Source organism: Symphalangus syndactylus, chromosome 21 (genome assembly GCF_028878055.3).
Source record: "Symphalangus syndactylus isolate Jambi chromosome 21, NHGRI_mSymSyn1-v2.1_pri, whole genome shotgun sequence".
NCBI classification, from domain to species: Eukaryota; Metazoa; Chordata; class Mammalia; order Primates; family Hylobatidae; genus Symphalangus; species Symphalangus syndactylus.
The window spans coordinates 86,013,205-86,028,488 of record NC_072443.2 but is presented as its reverse complement, the minus strand read 5'-3'; the positions used below and the strand labels follow the sequence as shown (position 1 = coordinate 86,028,488).

The following is a 15,284-nucleotide window of genomic DNA, read 5'->3' as shown; positions in this document are numbered from 1 at the left end:
GGCCCTGGAGGCGATGTGAGCTGCAGCTACAGTGGTGCAGTATTGCCCGGAGTGCTCCTCACGACAGACCCCCTCATACTGCCAGCTGCTGGCACTGGTGGCTCCAAGTGCCCCTAACACATCCCCTCTGGGCATGGGGACAACTGTAAGGGGCCGATCCAGAGCTCAGGAGGGACCAGAAGCAGCAACATCCCTTCTAAGGGCACTGCCAACAAACTCTGCAGGAAAAGCTGCCCCCGAGCCTCTGTCCAGGGCCCAGTGCACGGGACGGAACCTGCTGAGCCCAGCCTTGGGCCTGGCACACTGGGGGCTGGGGTCCAAGTGGTGGTCGGAGGCAGGACTGTGCTCAGGCAGCTCCCAGGCAGCAGAATGCCCAAAGGAATCTGCCAAACTGCTCTGAGGAGCCTGGATACTGCCTGCCCCTGCCATGCTGGCAGCTCCCCACCTTCCCGCAGCTCCCCATATTCCTGCAGGAGCCTGGACACGAGTTGCTCACAGGCTGCTCCCACCCGTCCTCCCCTGCTGCAGCTACTCCGGCTCAGCAACCCACCTACTGCCTCCTGCCCTCCCACCCTGACGTTAATGACCCGTCGGGAGCCCTGACACAATGAGGCTGTTTCAGCACCCCCAGCCTCCACCCCAGACACAACGAGCCTGTCTCAGCACCTGCAGCCTCCACCCCAGACACAACGAGGCTGTCTCAGCACCTGCAGCCTCCACCCCAGACACAACGAGGCTGTCTCAGCACCCCCAGCCTCCACCCCAGACATGAGGCTGTCTCAGTGCCCCCAGCCTCCACCCCAGACATGAGGCTGTCTCAGCACCTGCAGCCTCCTACCCCAGACACGAGGCTATCTCAGCACCTGCAGCCTCCACCCCAGACACAACGAGGCTGTCTCAGCACCTGCAGCCTCCACCCCAGACACAATGAGCCTCTCAGCACCCCCAGCCTCCACCCCAGACATGAGGCTATCTCCTGAGGAGCCTCTGGTGCTGTCTCACTGCCTACCTAATGCTCTGAAACGGAAATGAGTTACGGCAAATCTGATTAATAGAACTGCCCTCCCAGGATCAGTGAGAAAGCTGGAAGCTGGCAGACTCTGCCTCCTGCTGAGACACCCCTTCCCACAGAGAGTAATGGAAAGTCAGCCCCGGCAGGGTCCACTGCCCACTGCTCAGCAAGGAACCCCCCAGGCAGGGCCTGGGATTGTCCCTCAGCCAGGAACGCAGGCACCTGATCCTCTGGCAAAGCTGGGGCCCCTCAGGGGCTGTGCAGACAACAGGCTCCCCACAGCATTGCAGACATCCTTACCCCCACTGCAGTGCCCCTCCCAGCCTCCCTTCATACAGCTCCTTGTCCTCCTACTGCTGCCAGGCCTCCCAGGAGGGAACCAGACAGAGGAGCCTCTGAGACACATCCAGTGGGGGAGCACACTGAGGGGTGCTGGCTGAGGGAGTGGGGTCTGGGCACCAGGATCCAGTGGGGGGAGCACACTGAGGGGTGCTGGCTGAGGGAGTGGGGTCTGGGCACCAGGATCCAGTGGGGGGCACACTGAGGGGTGCTGGCTGAGGGAGTGGGGTCTGGGCACCAGGATCCAGTGGGGGGAGCACACTGAGGGGTGCTGGCTGAGGGAGTGGGGTCTGGGCACCAGGATCCAGTGGGGGGAGCACACTGAGGGGTGCTGGCTGAGGGAGTGGGGTCTGGGCACCAGGATCCAGTGGGGGGAGCACACTGAGGGGTGCTGGCTGAGGGAGTGGGGTCTGGGCACCAGGATCCAGTGGGGGGAGCACACTGAGGGGTGCTGGCTGAGGGTGTGGGGTCTGGGCACCAGGATCCAGTGGGGGGAGCACACTGAGGGGTGCTGAGGGTGTGGGGTCTGGGCACCAGGATCCAGTGGGGAGCACACTGAGGGGTGCTGGCTGAGGGTGTGGGGTCTGGGCACCAGGAAACAGGACTCCAGGGCTCTTCTGGAGCCTGGGCCTGGGAGCAGTTCTGGGAGGAGCCTTGGACTGCTGCCTCCTGGCCAGTGAGTCCCTCAGAGCCCAGTGGGAGGAGCAGTGGGGCTGCAGAGGCTGGAGCCACCCACAGGGGCAGGGCCTGTACCGGCTCCAGGCTGAGGGTCCTCTGAGCCCCTGGGCAGGAATCCTGCCCTACCCCTCATGGGCTCTGCCTCAATAATGTCCCTTCCCCGCCTCAAGCTTAAGATCTGTGTGGGGACGCTGCCCCGGGTGGGCAGAGCCTGGACCTGCAGCTCCTCTGCCCACAGCAGCAATGGGATGAAAGTGCCATGGCTGCTGCAGGGGACACCATGGAGCCTGAGCTCAGGCCTGGGCTCTTAAAGCACAATCAGAACTATTTCAGGTGGTAGGGGCGGGAGAGCTGATTCCAGAACCCACGGCTCGCACAGAAGGCTGAAGGGCTGGACAGCTGCCATAGGACTCTGCTGTCCAGGCACCCGCGGTGGAGACCGCGCCAGTCTTGCTCGCTGCAACCAGTGGAGTGAGAGGAGTCCACCTGTCCTGAGCATGTCGAGGACGCCCCCTACCAACATCCTGGGCAGCAGTACTGTCCCCCTGCTATCTTTTGCGGGGCAGTCGTCCACTTTGGCAGAACAGGGAAGGTAGCTGTTTCAGGTGAGTTGGCAGGGCTGCTTGGGCAGGACCAAGGAAGGGCCATTCCTCAGGGCTGTGGTCAGTCCAGTCCAGGCCAGGCGGGGGAGCCATGGCACTTTCTATCACTCCCTCCGTTCCCGGTCATGCGGCCCACAGGGAGTAGGAACACGTGAGGGTCATGGGCAGGCTGGGCTCTGACGTGGCAAAAGGAGGCGTGAGGCAGTGCTGTGGCCGCCTACCAGTGGAGTGGACTGCTGCAGAGCCTGGGGGCCTGGGAGGCACTCCCCAGAGGCCGCCATGGCGGTCCACACCACGGGTCCTGGCCGTGCTCAGGGACACCCCCAGGAAGGCTCCCTGAAGCTCAGTGAGGAGTTTCTGCTTGTGTCCAAGCTCAACCTGCTGTCACCATCCGGGCCATCTTTCTCTTGCCAAGTCCTCATGAATGAGGGTCTTCGAGTTCCTCTGACCACCCAGGACAGGCATCAGGGCTGGTGCAGCAATGCGTTCAGAGCCGGCTGCCAGCCACAGGCTGCTTCCACTTTTCTGAGCAGGTGTCCATCTTTTGTGCAGCCCCATCCCCACCCCAGGCACGGGGACTGTGGAAGGAAGGCCCTCCCCAAACCCCTGGTCTTTCCTCCAGCCTCCTTCAAACACTAGGGCCAGGAGGAGGGCCGCCCCCCACCACCTGTGCCCACTCACACGCGCTTCTGGCTTAGCAGCTGGTTCCAGACCTCCACCACGAAGCCATCAAAATGCTGGTTCTGAAAGAAGCAGTCACAGGTAAGGAGGGCCTGGAGGCCCAGGAGGGATGGGTGGAATGACAAGAAGCCCGCCACCTCGGCCCACATGGTCAGGTTGTGGCCTGGTCGCTCACGAGGCACGACCCAAGCCTGGGCTGTATGCCCAGAAGGGCCTGTCTGAAGGAGGAAGTGTGGGGGGTCCCAGAAAAACAGGAGCGGAGGGGCCAGTGCTCTCGTGCATCCCGCCCACCCATGCACCTCCCTCAACCCCACCCCGGGGGCCTGGGAGCTCCCTGACCCGAGGCCCAGGCATACTGGCAGCCAGCAAGGCTGGGTCCCCTCCCAGGAGGGTAGCAGGCAGCTGGGCTTTGCCCAAGGGAAGAACCCTGGCCCAGCAGACAGGTCTCCCATGCCTGGGACCTCCAGTGGACCCGTGGTCAAGAAAGTGAACAGCAGCCTGAGCCTGGCTGATGCTGCCTTCCCTGGAAGATGGGGGCTGCACCAGAAGGTGCCCAGGGAAGAAGCCAGAAAAGCCGAGTGGAGGCCTCGCAGGAGGCCCAGCCAGATGGCCAGGCGGGACCTGGGGGGCTGTGCTCAGAGGCTGGAGCAGCACACAGGCCTCACCTTTGCCACCTGGACCACAGTCTTGCTCAGCTCCTCTATCTCATCCTCACTGTCTAAGACGTTCCGGAAATCATCATAAGTCCAGTCCTCAAACAGGAGCCGAGGAACTGCAGGGGCAACAGACACACACGGGGGCCGTGACTGGGAGATGCTGGAGGGCCCCTGCTGCCTGCTGCCTCAAAAGGGCATCCCCTTGGCCTCCAGAGGGAAGTGAGACCAGACAGTGAGGGGCAGGGAGGCCACCTGGATCAGCCACATGTCCAGAGAGGATGTCCCAGAGCCTCACAGGCTAGAGAGGGAGGGGTGGTGGGGAAGGAGCAAGCAGACGCTGATAGTCCTGGTACCCTAACACCAGCTCCCCACAGGGCTCAGCATGCTAGTGGCCCCACCTTACAGGAGGGAGGCTGGGACAGACTCTGGCTGCTCCAGCTCAGCCCTGTCATCTGCTTCTAGCATCCCCCAGAGTCTCTCCCTTGACAACTCGAGCTCTTAATCCACTGCCTCTGAGGCTGCCACTGGACGTGGGGACACATGTCCCCCCTTCCCCAGCCGTGAGCTACAGGGGCACAGATGGGCCAGAGTCACATCACCCTCAGGCCGAGCCCAGGGCTTGGCCCCAGCTGCCCTGATAGGACTCATCAGGTGAATGAAGGAAGAAACGGGAAGGAGAACAATGAGGGCGATGCCACCAGTCAAGGAGATGCTGGCTTTGCAGGGCCACAGCCTGTGTGGGGAGGAGAGCTCAGGACTCCAGCCAGACCAAGGGCTGTGAATGCCAGGCCAGGGCCAGCCTCATCTCTGAGCGGTCAAAGTAACCTGTGCCGCAGTAGCACAGCCGGGCGATCAGGAACACGTGGAGACCCCAGCGCCCACCTGTCCACCCTCGGAGGTCGAGCCCTCAGGGCCTCCACTCCTGGCCTGCCGGACTTACCTATGTGCAGGCCCTTGGCATGCTTCCTGACAGCTCGCATCCACCCTGTGGGACATGGAGGGGACAGTCAACACAGGGACGTGCGCCCAACTGGAAGACCCAGCCTACCTGAAGAGGAAAACGTGGCAGCCGCACAATATGCAATGGGAAGGGCAGGGGCAGGGAGGCGGGTGTGAGAACCCATCCCTCCCTGGCCCAGGGCTGGCTCTCCACACCCCCTTCCTGACCCCAACTCTCCACCCTTCTGGCCAAGGCCCCCCTCCTGACCCTGCAGAGCAGCTCTGAGCTTACCCTCCCTGAGCTGGGACAGCTCAGAGCCTGTGGCCGGCCAGGGGGACAGGCAGCTGCATCCCAGGGCCTGGGGAAGGTCAAGGTTTCTCCGAGCTGAGGGATGGCCAGACCCGCCAGGCCCTGACACTGGCTGACACTCCATCACCTCCCCACGGTTCTCTCAGTGTCAGGGAAAACCACTCCTGCTCTTGGAACTCCAAAACCGCCTAACACTTCCCCTGCCATTTCTCTGTCCGAGCCCAAATGCAAGGCGCGGCCATGTAAACTCGGGCAGACGTCATCAGGATGTGCCATCAGGAGGCAGCCTCCGCCTGAACCCCACCCTCCTCCCTGGCATTGAATGAAAATCGCTAAGAGAGGGACAGAGGAGAAGCCAATGTCCTGTGCCCTTCGCTGCCCAGAGGCTGCCTGAGTCATTGTAGAGCCTGTCCTGCACACCCTTGTGTGCAGCCCGGAAGTGCAAGGGAAGGCCCCCCTCACAGCCACCTGGACCACGCGCAGAGCTGGGCGGAATACTCTGAGGCACCAACCTGGCCTTGCAGAGGGTCCCACAGTGGCGACCACCTCAGAAACCCCCTCCACCAGGCCTGCCCTGCTCCACTAACCTTCCCACTTAGCACACCAGCCCACACCATGGGCCTGCTCTCCCGGCTTGGCCCCAAGGGGTGAGGGCTTGGGCCTCACGGTCCCCACACTCACACTCACACCCACCGTCTCACACTTAAACATGTCCACACCCATAGTCACATTCAACACACTCACAATCTCTTCTCTCCCACATCATCAGTCTCACACTTACACTCACATTCACACTTACATCACACAGAGACACACACACACACTCCCATACAGAGACACCCACAAGGAGAGACACACCTACTCACACACACACATCCCTGCTCTCGCACTCACACTCTTTTCAGCCTGTGGGGCAAGCACAGTCAAGCAGGAAGAATGAGAACCTTGGTCCACGTCGTGGAGGCCCGTGACCTCAAACATCTCACGGCCACGTCTCTTTAGCTGCAGCCAGACGGGCGAGATCTGTGTGAACTTGCTCCCAAAGACCTTGGTGACATCGTAGCCATGGCTGTTCCACTGGCAAAAGATGGAGACATCAGACGGAGGACAGGTGAGCGAGCACCTGTCTCACCATGGTGCTGTCATTCTGGTGGCCCTGGAACTGCCCAGGACCGGCCAGTGTAGACAGATCTCAGCCCAGACTGACATCAGCTCCTGGCCTGGGGTATCCTTCTCCTACTCTGGACTGCGACTCACAGCCTGGGACCCAGGCCACGACTGGTGCTTGTCTTAAGCCCCACCTGGAGCTAGTGCACACCACTGCTGCAGGCTGGCAGCTGGGAACAGCAAGAGAAGAGGAGGCTGGGTGTGAGAACCCACCCCTCCCTGGCCCAGGGTTGGCTCTGCACACCCACTTCCTGACCCCAGACGACCTGAGAGCCCACCTCTGGATTCAGGGGGAACCCACAGAGATCACCACAGCAAGCCCCTGGAGAGACCCCCAAGGCCTTACACTCTGACATCTCCAGGATGGCATCTCTCCCACCGTAGCCTCACAGTGGCGGCAGCTCCAGGAGATCAGAACACAGACCCCCATCACTGACTGGCCAGAAGAGGCCACCACAGGGCCAGGGCAGCCCGCCTGAGCCTCAGGACCTCCCTCTGCACTGTGAGGGCCCCAACTTACTGGAGTGACATAGCCCAGTACATCCCCAGCAAAGTGTCTGTCCCGGGCCTTTGCCGAGCAATAGCTGCGATGCTCAAGAACCACGCTCTCAGCTTTGAGGTCCGTCACCACCAAACCCCGGTCTTGCACTGGCTTATCTGAAAACTGACTCTGAAATAAAAGGAATGAGAGAAAAGCCTCAGTCATCTGTCCTCAGTGTAGAGCACAGAGCCCCACCCAGCAAGTCCCTTCCATTCAGCCAGCAGCCGAGTCTCTGGATCAACACAGTGCTGCTGACCTGGAGACCCTGTATGTTGAGGATCGAGGCCACAGCAGGCAATTCAATTCAGAAGGGCTCTGGCCGCCAACAGACACTGGCCGACTGTACAGGGTCTTTCCCACCCCTGCTCCGGGCTGGAAGGCAGGCAGGCAGTCAGACAGCTATGGTGGCTCCCTCCTTGCATGTGAGGGTGGACGGTCTGCACCAGCTCTGACCACTTGATACCCACCCAGGCACTCCAGGGCCACACACTTTGCTGGACAAGAACATGCCAGGTGGGGTGGGTGCGGTGGCTTACGCCTGTAATCCCAGAACTTTGGGAGGCTGAGGCAGGTGGATCACCTGAGGTCAGGAGTTGGAGACCAGCCTGGTCAACATGGTGAAACCCCATCTCTACTAAATATGCAAAAATTAGCCAGGCGTGGTGGCGGGCGCCTGTAGTCCCAGCTACTCGGGAGGCTGAGGCAGGAGAATCGCTTGAACCTGGGTGGCAGAGGTTGCAGTGAGCCAAGATCGCGCCATTGCGCTCCAGCCTAGGCAACAAGAGCAAAACTTCATCTCAAAAAAAAAAAAAAAGAAAAGAACATGCCAGGCATACGCCACCATACTGGCCAACCACTGCCTGCCACCGCCCCCGCCAATGCGAGTCTTTTCCTGCCATGTCACACCTCCTCCTACTCCACCTCTGCTCCTGGAAACCTTCCAACCAGTGATCAACTTGTCTCTTCTGTCCACACTCTGCGGCCCGGTTCAGCCTCCCCTTGACCTCGCCCCAAGGGGCCCCGTGAGAGAGAGATGTCCACTGCATGGTTTATTTGCCCCCAGACAGCAAAGAAAGAGCATCTGCCAGTCCAGGACTAGGTCACAGGAACAGTCCTGTGGCAGGGTCTGGCCAGCGGCATGGGGACTGCTGGGGCCGAGGGGTGGTTCTATGAGTTTACACCCTTGAAGGTGCAATCCCCAGGGCCATCCCAGGGGAACGTCCCAAAAAGCATGAGGCAAACACAGCTCAAGGCCATGACAAAGACAGCAAGATGAGGATGCAGGTGATATAAGCAAGAGTTAGAGGATGGTAACTGGCAACTGGCACATAAAACAAGCCCCACGTGGGATGAGTGGGGAGGCACCCTGCTTACCCTCAAAACCTGGCTCCAGAGGCTGCTCAGTCAGAGGTGCTGACTGGCCAGAGCCCCAGAACCACACAGGCCACCCACCGGCTGCGGGCTCATCAGGTGCCTTTGTGAGGAGCCATGCCCCTCGAGCCTCCTGGCTCACAGGCCCCAGTGGACAGAAAGGAGAAGAGGATGATGGATCAGCCCTCAGCCAGTACAGTTACCTCAAGTCCCCAGGCCACCCTTACCTTCTCCAGCAGCGTCTTTGAGGCGGCTTTTTTGGCATCTGACTTTGACAGGGTAGTGTGAACAGGGCTGCACGCCAGAGCAAGCCAGAGGAGGTTGAAGAGTGTCCGCATGGTAGGTGTGTCAAAGTAGGGTCCAACCTCGGGGTCCAGAGGGCTGCAGGGAGAGCAGAACACATTCAAACAACCGGCAGAGAGATGCAGCACATGGGCAACCCCTCTGCTGATGGGGCCACTTTCTCCTAATAGGGCCTTGGGTCCTCATGTTACTGAGTGAGGCCTTGGCCACTGGGACAGAGCCCTGCCCTGGACCAGCCCTGGCGGCCAGAGTCCATTCTCCAGTACTCCTGGGCCTCCTGACTGAGCCACCAGTTCCTCCTATACACCCAGGAAGGAGCTTCCTCACCATCAGCCACAGAACCCTCCCCTCACAGCCCAAGGCCGCCCTGACCACCACTGGCAATCTAGGAAAGCACTGGTTCCCACCTCCTCCTTCAAACCCAAAGAAAGCCAAACCATGGTAGGGCTTAAGTGTAAAATAATGAAGCCACAGGCTGGGCCACGTGGTGGCTCATGCCTGTAATCCCAACACTTTGGGAGACCAAGGTTGGAAGATTACTTGAGCCCAGGAGTTCGAGACCAGCCTGAGCAACATAGTGAGATCCTACAAAAATTAAATATTTGGGCCGAGTGCAGTGGCTTACGCCTGTAATCCCAACAATTAATGGGAGGCTGAGGCGGGCGGATCACCTGAGGTCAGGAATTTGTAAGCAGCCTGACCAACATGGTGAAACCCTGTCTCTACTAAAAATACAAAAATTAGCCAGGTGTGGTGGTGTGCACCTGTAGTCCCAGCTACTCGGGAGGCTGAGGCAGGAGAATTGCTTGAACCCAGGAGGCAGAGATTGCAGTGAGCCAAGATCGCGACACTGAACTCCAGCCTGGGGACAGAGCAAGACTCCATCTCAAAAAAAAAAAAAAAAGAAAAAAATCGTAGGCTCAGAGAAGCCTACAGTAATGATGATGGTGGTGATGCCACGTAAGTACTAGGAGAAAACATAGCTACCTATTTATGCAATCTCAGGGTGGAGAAGGCTTTTCCAGCTATATGAGCAATGGGAGAGATTAGGAAAGAAAATACCACTGCAGTAGAACTACATACAAATATAAGACTTTCATTCAGGAAATAAGGAAATGGGAAGACAAATAATAAACCAGAAAGAATATTTGAAACACGCTTGACAATGGATTTGTACCCATGATCTATTCATAACATGCAAATAAATCTCACAAATCAAGAAAAGACATTCCAGTAAAAAATGTCCCGGCTGGGCACGGTGGCTCATGCCTGTAATCCCAGCACTCTGGGATCCCAGCCGCCACCATGCCCGGCTAATTTTTGTATTTTAATAGAGACGAGGTTTCACCACATTGGCCAGGCTGGTCTCCACCTCCCGACCTCAGGGGATCCGCCCACCTCGGCCTCCCAAAGTGCTGGGATTACAGGTGTGAGCCACCGCACCCTGCTGTGGGACTTTTTTTTTTTTTTTTTGAGTTGGAGTCTTGCTATGTCACCACACTGGAGTGCAGTGGCGTGATCTCGGCTCACTGCAACCTCCGCCTCCTGGGTTCAAGCGATTCTCCTACCTCGGCCTCCCGAGTAGCTAGGATTACAGGCGCGTGCTACCACATCCGGCTGGTCTTTGTATTTTTAGTAGAGATGGGGTTTCGCCATGTTGGCCAGGTTGATCTCAAGCTCCTGGCCTCCAGTGATCTGACTGCCTCCCAAAATGAGCCACTGCGCCCAGCTATGGGGAATTTTCCACATCCGTTGAAAACATGAGGATGTTCATGGACCTGGCTCTCCCAGATGCTGGAACACAGACAGGCACTGCCATGCTTGTGATGTGCCAGTCAATGAAGACACTAGAAGACAGAACTTACACAGTTCAGTCCCACAGAGAAATCATGTAGCGAGGGGTGGTAAAAAGCAAACGATATGCCCTTAACGTGGAAGCTAAAGAAACAAAACAAAAAAGTAGGCCGGGTGCAGTGGCTCACTCCTGTAATCCCACCACTTTGGGAGGCCAAGGTGGGCAGATCACCTGAGGTTGGGAGTTCAAGACCAGCCTGACCAACATGGAGAAACCCTGTCTCTACTAAAAATACAAAATTAGCTGGGCGTGGTGGCGCATGCCTGTAATCCCAGCTACCCGGGAGGCTGAGACAGGAGAATCGCTTGAACCTGGGAGGCAGAGGTTGAGGTGAACTGAGATCGCGCAATTGCACTCCAGCCTGGGCAATAGGAACAAAAACTCCGTCTCAAAAACAAAGAAACAAAACAAAAAATAAATGAGCAGGCTATCTGGAATTACTGGTCATTCTGTTTCTTCTCTTTTACTTTATCTGTATCTTCTGGTCTTCCTGCACTAAACTTTTATTATACTGTTCACTTTTAGGTTCTAGGGACCGCCAACAGAAGTGATTCTACTTTCTGGCCGGGTGCGGTGGCTCACGCCTGTAATCCCAGCACTTTGGGAGGCCGAGGTGGGCGGATCACGAGGTCAAGAGATCGAGAACATCCTGGCTAACACGGTGAAACCCCGTCTCTACTAAAAATACAAACAATTAGCCAGACATGGTGGCAGGCGCCTGTAGTCCCAGCTATTCGAGAGGCTGAGGCAGGAGAATGGTGTGAATCCAGGAGGTGGAGTTCGCAGTGAGCTGAGATAGTACCAGTGCACTCCAGCCTGGGTGACGGTGCGAGACTCTGTCTTTAAAAAAAAAAAAAAAAAAGTGATTCTACTTTCTATCTTTCACTGGGGTTGGGGGTGGCGGCGGGGGGAGATGAAAAACCACCATAGCCCAGCCAGGCTGTTAGTCCTTCATGAAGCTTTGGGACACTGCTGGGAAGAAGCTCTTGGCTAGTTTCACAGCTCTGGCAGCACAGATCCCTCTAGACCAGCTGAGGGGCCCACACAGCCTGGGCAGAGGCAGACACCTGACAGGTAGGGAGCTCAGCCCAACTCACTATCCAGCAGCTGGGCACATGGCCTTCCCCTTGGGTCACAGGCTCCTGAGGATAATGGGAGCTCAGGCCCAAGAGGCTCCAGGAACCCCAGCCAGGCAGGTGCACCTGTCAGAAGATGCTGCCAGAGCCAGGCCTACCACAGTGCCTACCCTCCTACCCAAAAGACTTCCTGGCCAGGAACCTGTTTTCACTTCCTCTGAAACCGTCCCCTTGACCTGCTTCCTTCTGCAGAGGCGCACGCTGCCCCACTTTGCCCTGTCTCTTCCCTGGGTGAGACTGGTACTCCTAGTGCAAACTGAGGAGACTGTGGCTGTCCCCAGGCAGGGAGTTTGCATGCTTTGGTACCCAATACACCCACAACACCTGCACAGAAAGAACACGCTCCTGGGCAAGGTCAACCAGTGAAGCTCCCCCACCTAGGAGGCAGGGAGCCACAATACAGCCTGACCTGCAGGCTTAGGGGGAGTTAAGAAGGGAACTCACAGGGCAAGCACAGCAGCACCCAGTACATGGAGCCACAGGCAAAGGCAGTGAGTGCTTGAACAGCCACGGCAGTTCCGAGAAGTGTGCAGGGGGAATAAGAAGGCTCAGGCACAGATCACCACCCTCTGCCCCGACCCCCAACCTCTCCAGCCCCTCTCCTCAGTGATACATCCCAGAATCAGAACCAAGGGCAGCAGCCTGCTGCCACCTCCCCATAGCCCCACTATCTTTCTGCTGCAGCTGAAGCTTGGTCTGAGTCAGCAACAGCCCCAGGGAAGGTCGGGAGGGTTCTGGCCATGGCACAGGGAAGACGGCCCAGAATCACTTGCCTGGCCAGGCTGAAACGGTGGCTGCCTCAGCTCCCAGGCACCCAGTCTTTGACCCCAGCCCATTCCATGACCACTGGCTCCTTCTCTGTCTTCTGGGTGGAAATCTGGGTCAGGGAGGAAGGAAAGGAATGAAAAACCAAACGGTGGTTCTCCAGGGGACTGGCCCAGGAGTAATTGGAGGGCACACTCAGGTACCCAGTGACCAACCACTATGGGGCTGGGTCTCTGCCCCTACCTGCTGTCCTGCAGATTTGAAACAGGGCCACTGTCCACCCACCTAGTGGCCCCTCTGCCTACGACCTCCCTGCCCCCCAACCTGTGATTTCACACTTTAGGGAAGGAAGAGGAAAGGGTGGAAGAGGAAGACACTCCTGCCAGCATGTGTCCAGCAGAGGGGGCACTAGGAGAACCTAACTGAGCACAAGGCCAGGGTACTGCCTCTGTCCACTCCCACTTAACTTGCCAGCTCTGCGATGAAGTGCTTGGATACAGGCTGCTCACAAATGCTGGGCTGCTTCTTTGACTTGCCATGGAACTTTCCAGACAACTGCCCCAGGGAGATGGTGTGTGTGATGTCTGAGGGGTGCTCACACTGCAACCAGGCCCTTGTCTGGGCTTTGGTACCTCTCCGGCTCCCCACTGCTCCCCGGCCGCTCTGCTCTGAGGCCCGTGAGGACACTCTCCATCACACTCTTCACATAACACAGACTCCCAGGCTCGCACACACTGTGTTCCTGCATCAAAACGTTTCTTCCCCAAATGCCAATGACCTTCCCTTGGGCAGAACGGCCCCGCATACGAAGGGAATGTGTTGTGTTATGAAGAGGCACAGGCCCCGACCCTGGTCACCCAAAGGGGTCCCAGAAACCGCTCTGTAACAAGATAAGGTGGAGCACTACTGCTCCCACCTTCCTGCGCTCCCAGTCCGTAGGTCCAGGACCTCCTCGGTGCTGCTAATGGAAATGATGGGAGTCACAGCAGGGGCTTTCCAATGCTTTTCATGGAGACCAGCAGTAAGAAATGCACTTTACGTCCCAGCCCAGCGCACGTGTATGTCATGTGTGCACATGTGTTGAGCGACAGCAGCCAATCAGAGCTAACTCTATTCTGTGATGGACGCACTGACAACTCCTGTTCTGTTGTGTTTTGAAGAACTAACTGGTGCATGGTAGCTCCGGCCTGTGATCCCAGCACTTTGGGAGGCCAGGAGTTCTTGACTGGTTTTGGCAACACAGCCAGACCTGGTCTCTACAAAAAATATTTTCCTTCCAGGCAGATCACCACATCAGGAGTTGAAGACCAGCCTGGCCAACATCATGAAACCCAGTCTCTAAAAAAGATACAAAAATTAGCTGGGTGCAGTGGTGTGCGCCAGTACTCCCAGCAACTCGGGAGGCTGAGGCAGCAGAATCCCTTAAACCCAGAAGCGGAGATTGCAGTGAACCGAGATCGCGCCACTGCACTCTAGCCTGGGTGACAGGGTGAGACTCTGTCTCAAAAAAAAAAAAAAAAAAGAAAAAAATTTCTTAGGTGGGTGCGCTGGCGCACACCTGTAGTCCCAAGTAGCTAGGAGGCTGAGAGAAGATTACGGGAGCCCAGAAAGTCGAGGCGGACGGGTGGGCGGGTCACCCTCCAGTTTGGACAGTCAGCAATGGAAGCTTCAAGGGTTGGGGCTGAACCAAAGGGTGGGTGGGATCCCGTCTGATGCTGCGCCCGCCCTTCACGGGGACCGCGTGCCCCTCACTGGGAGGGCAGCCTGCCTGGAGCCCTTCTGCCTCTGCTCCCCCTGGGGGTCCTGGGGACCCGATGGCCACCACTCTGCCACATGAGCCGCGCGCTCACACACTCCTCACCCGCCGGCCACATCCCTTGTCTGCGCACTCAGGCCCCTTCCACCCAGCGCGCCTAGCTCTCAGGCTCGCTGGCCCTAGCGCACGCGCTCCACCTCCCACTCGCGGTCCCCCCGACACGCGCCCCCGTCCACACTCGCCCTCCACCCCCGCCCTCGCTCACCCTCGCTCTCATAGCAACCCTCGCTCACCCTCGTCCTCACACCCTCTCACACGCCCCCTCACACACTCGCTCGCTCTCACGCACCCGCCCGGCGTCGCCCGCGACCCCACGCCCGTCCGCCTGGGGCCGAGCCTCGCTGCCCGGCGCGCCCACTTTGCGGGAGGGAAACTGAGGCCGTGCAAGGAGGAAGAGCAGGGGCCGGCCGCCCCGGGGCTCACCTGCATGTCAGAGAGGCCGGACGGCCACAAACGCACGGCCGGAAGACGCTCCAGCGCGCCGGAGGTCCCGCCCCAGGCGCCCGCGCGCCGCCGCCGCGCACGGCATGCTGGGATGGAGAGGGGCTGGGCCAGGACAGGGGACTGGGCAGGGCTGCCCGAAAGTCTGGCCTGGCGCGTTCACCTTGAGCGCCCCTCGTGCTCGCGCTGGAGCTGGTTATCAGGTTCCCGGCCCAGGGGGAACCGGGTTCCCAGCGCCACGGCTCTTAGGCAGGCCTGGCGCCCTCGGCGTGGGGCCGCGCGGGGCCTTGGGCTCCAGGGCCTCTGCCCGGCTGGGCGGTGCCGGGAGAACCGCGCGGTGGGCTCCGCCCCGGCTCGCTCCTCCGCGGACCCAGAGTCACCACTCCTGGCGTCCCCCTACCCCCGTCGCAGCGCCGCCTGGGTGGACCATCTCCATCCCCAGGCCGATGGCGCCCACTACGTTGTCTCCAGCGGGGACGGCCCGAAACGCGCGCTCTCTCGGTCCGCACCCCCGCCTTGCACTTTGCACGAGCCGGAGCCCCAGGAGGCAAAGCGAGTTCCCAACTCAGCCCCTCGCGCTTGGATGAACGAGCGCGTGACCAGCACTTTCGGTCACCGCGCATTCTAAGCGGCACAGGCTGTCCGACCCCCACCCCCAGTCCTAGCCGTTCC

General features: G+C 59.1%; 1 protein-coding gene across 12 annotated transcripts in view; it reads right to left on the bottom strand.

Annotated features, from left to right (window-relative positions):
- The window catches only part of CHID1 (chitinase domain containing 1), a 53,631-nt gene extending 38,566 nt beyond the window's left edge, over window positions 1-15,065 (bottom strand). For 6 of the 12 annotated variants that reach the window (XR_010118697.1, XR_010118699.1, XR_010118700.1 and 3 more), the window contains exons 1-7: window positions 14,461-14,556; window positions 8,524-8,677; window positions 6,905-7,054; window positions 6,162-6,294; window positions 4,909-4,953; window positions 3,978-4,084; window positions 3,313-3,374 (exon numbers count right to left, since the gene is read on the bottom strand). Coding sequence is in view for 6 of the 12 variants with exons in the window: in XM_055260093.2 (XP_055116068.1) it covers window positions 3,313-3,374; window positions 3,978-4,084; window positions 4,909-4,953; window positions 6,162-6,294; window positions 6,905-7,054; window positions 8,524-8,634 (608 nt within the window). In the remaining 6 variants the exon portion in view is untranslated. Of the gene's footprint in view, window positions 1-3,312; window positions 3,375-3,977; window positions 4,085-4,908; window positions 4,954-6,161; window positions 6,295-6,904; window positions 7,055-7,646; window positions 7,722-8,523; window positions 8,678-14,460 lie in introns of all 12 variants that reach the window. The other 6 variants (XM_055260095.2, XR_010118702.1, XR_010118701.1 and 3 more) reach the window with 6 other exon arrangements.
- Window positions 15,066-15,284: the final 219 nt, after the last annotated feature.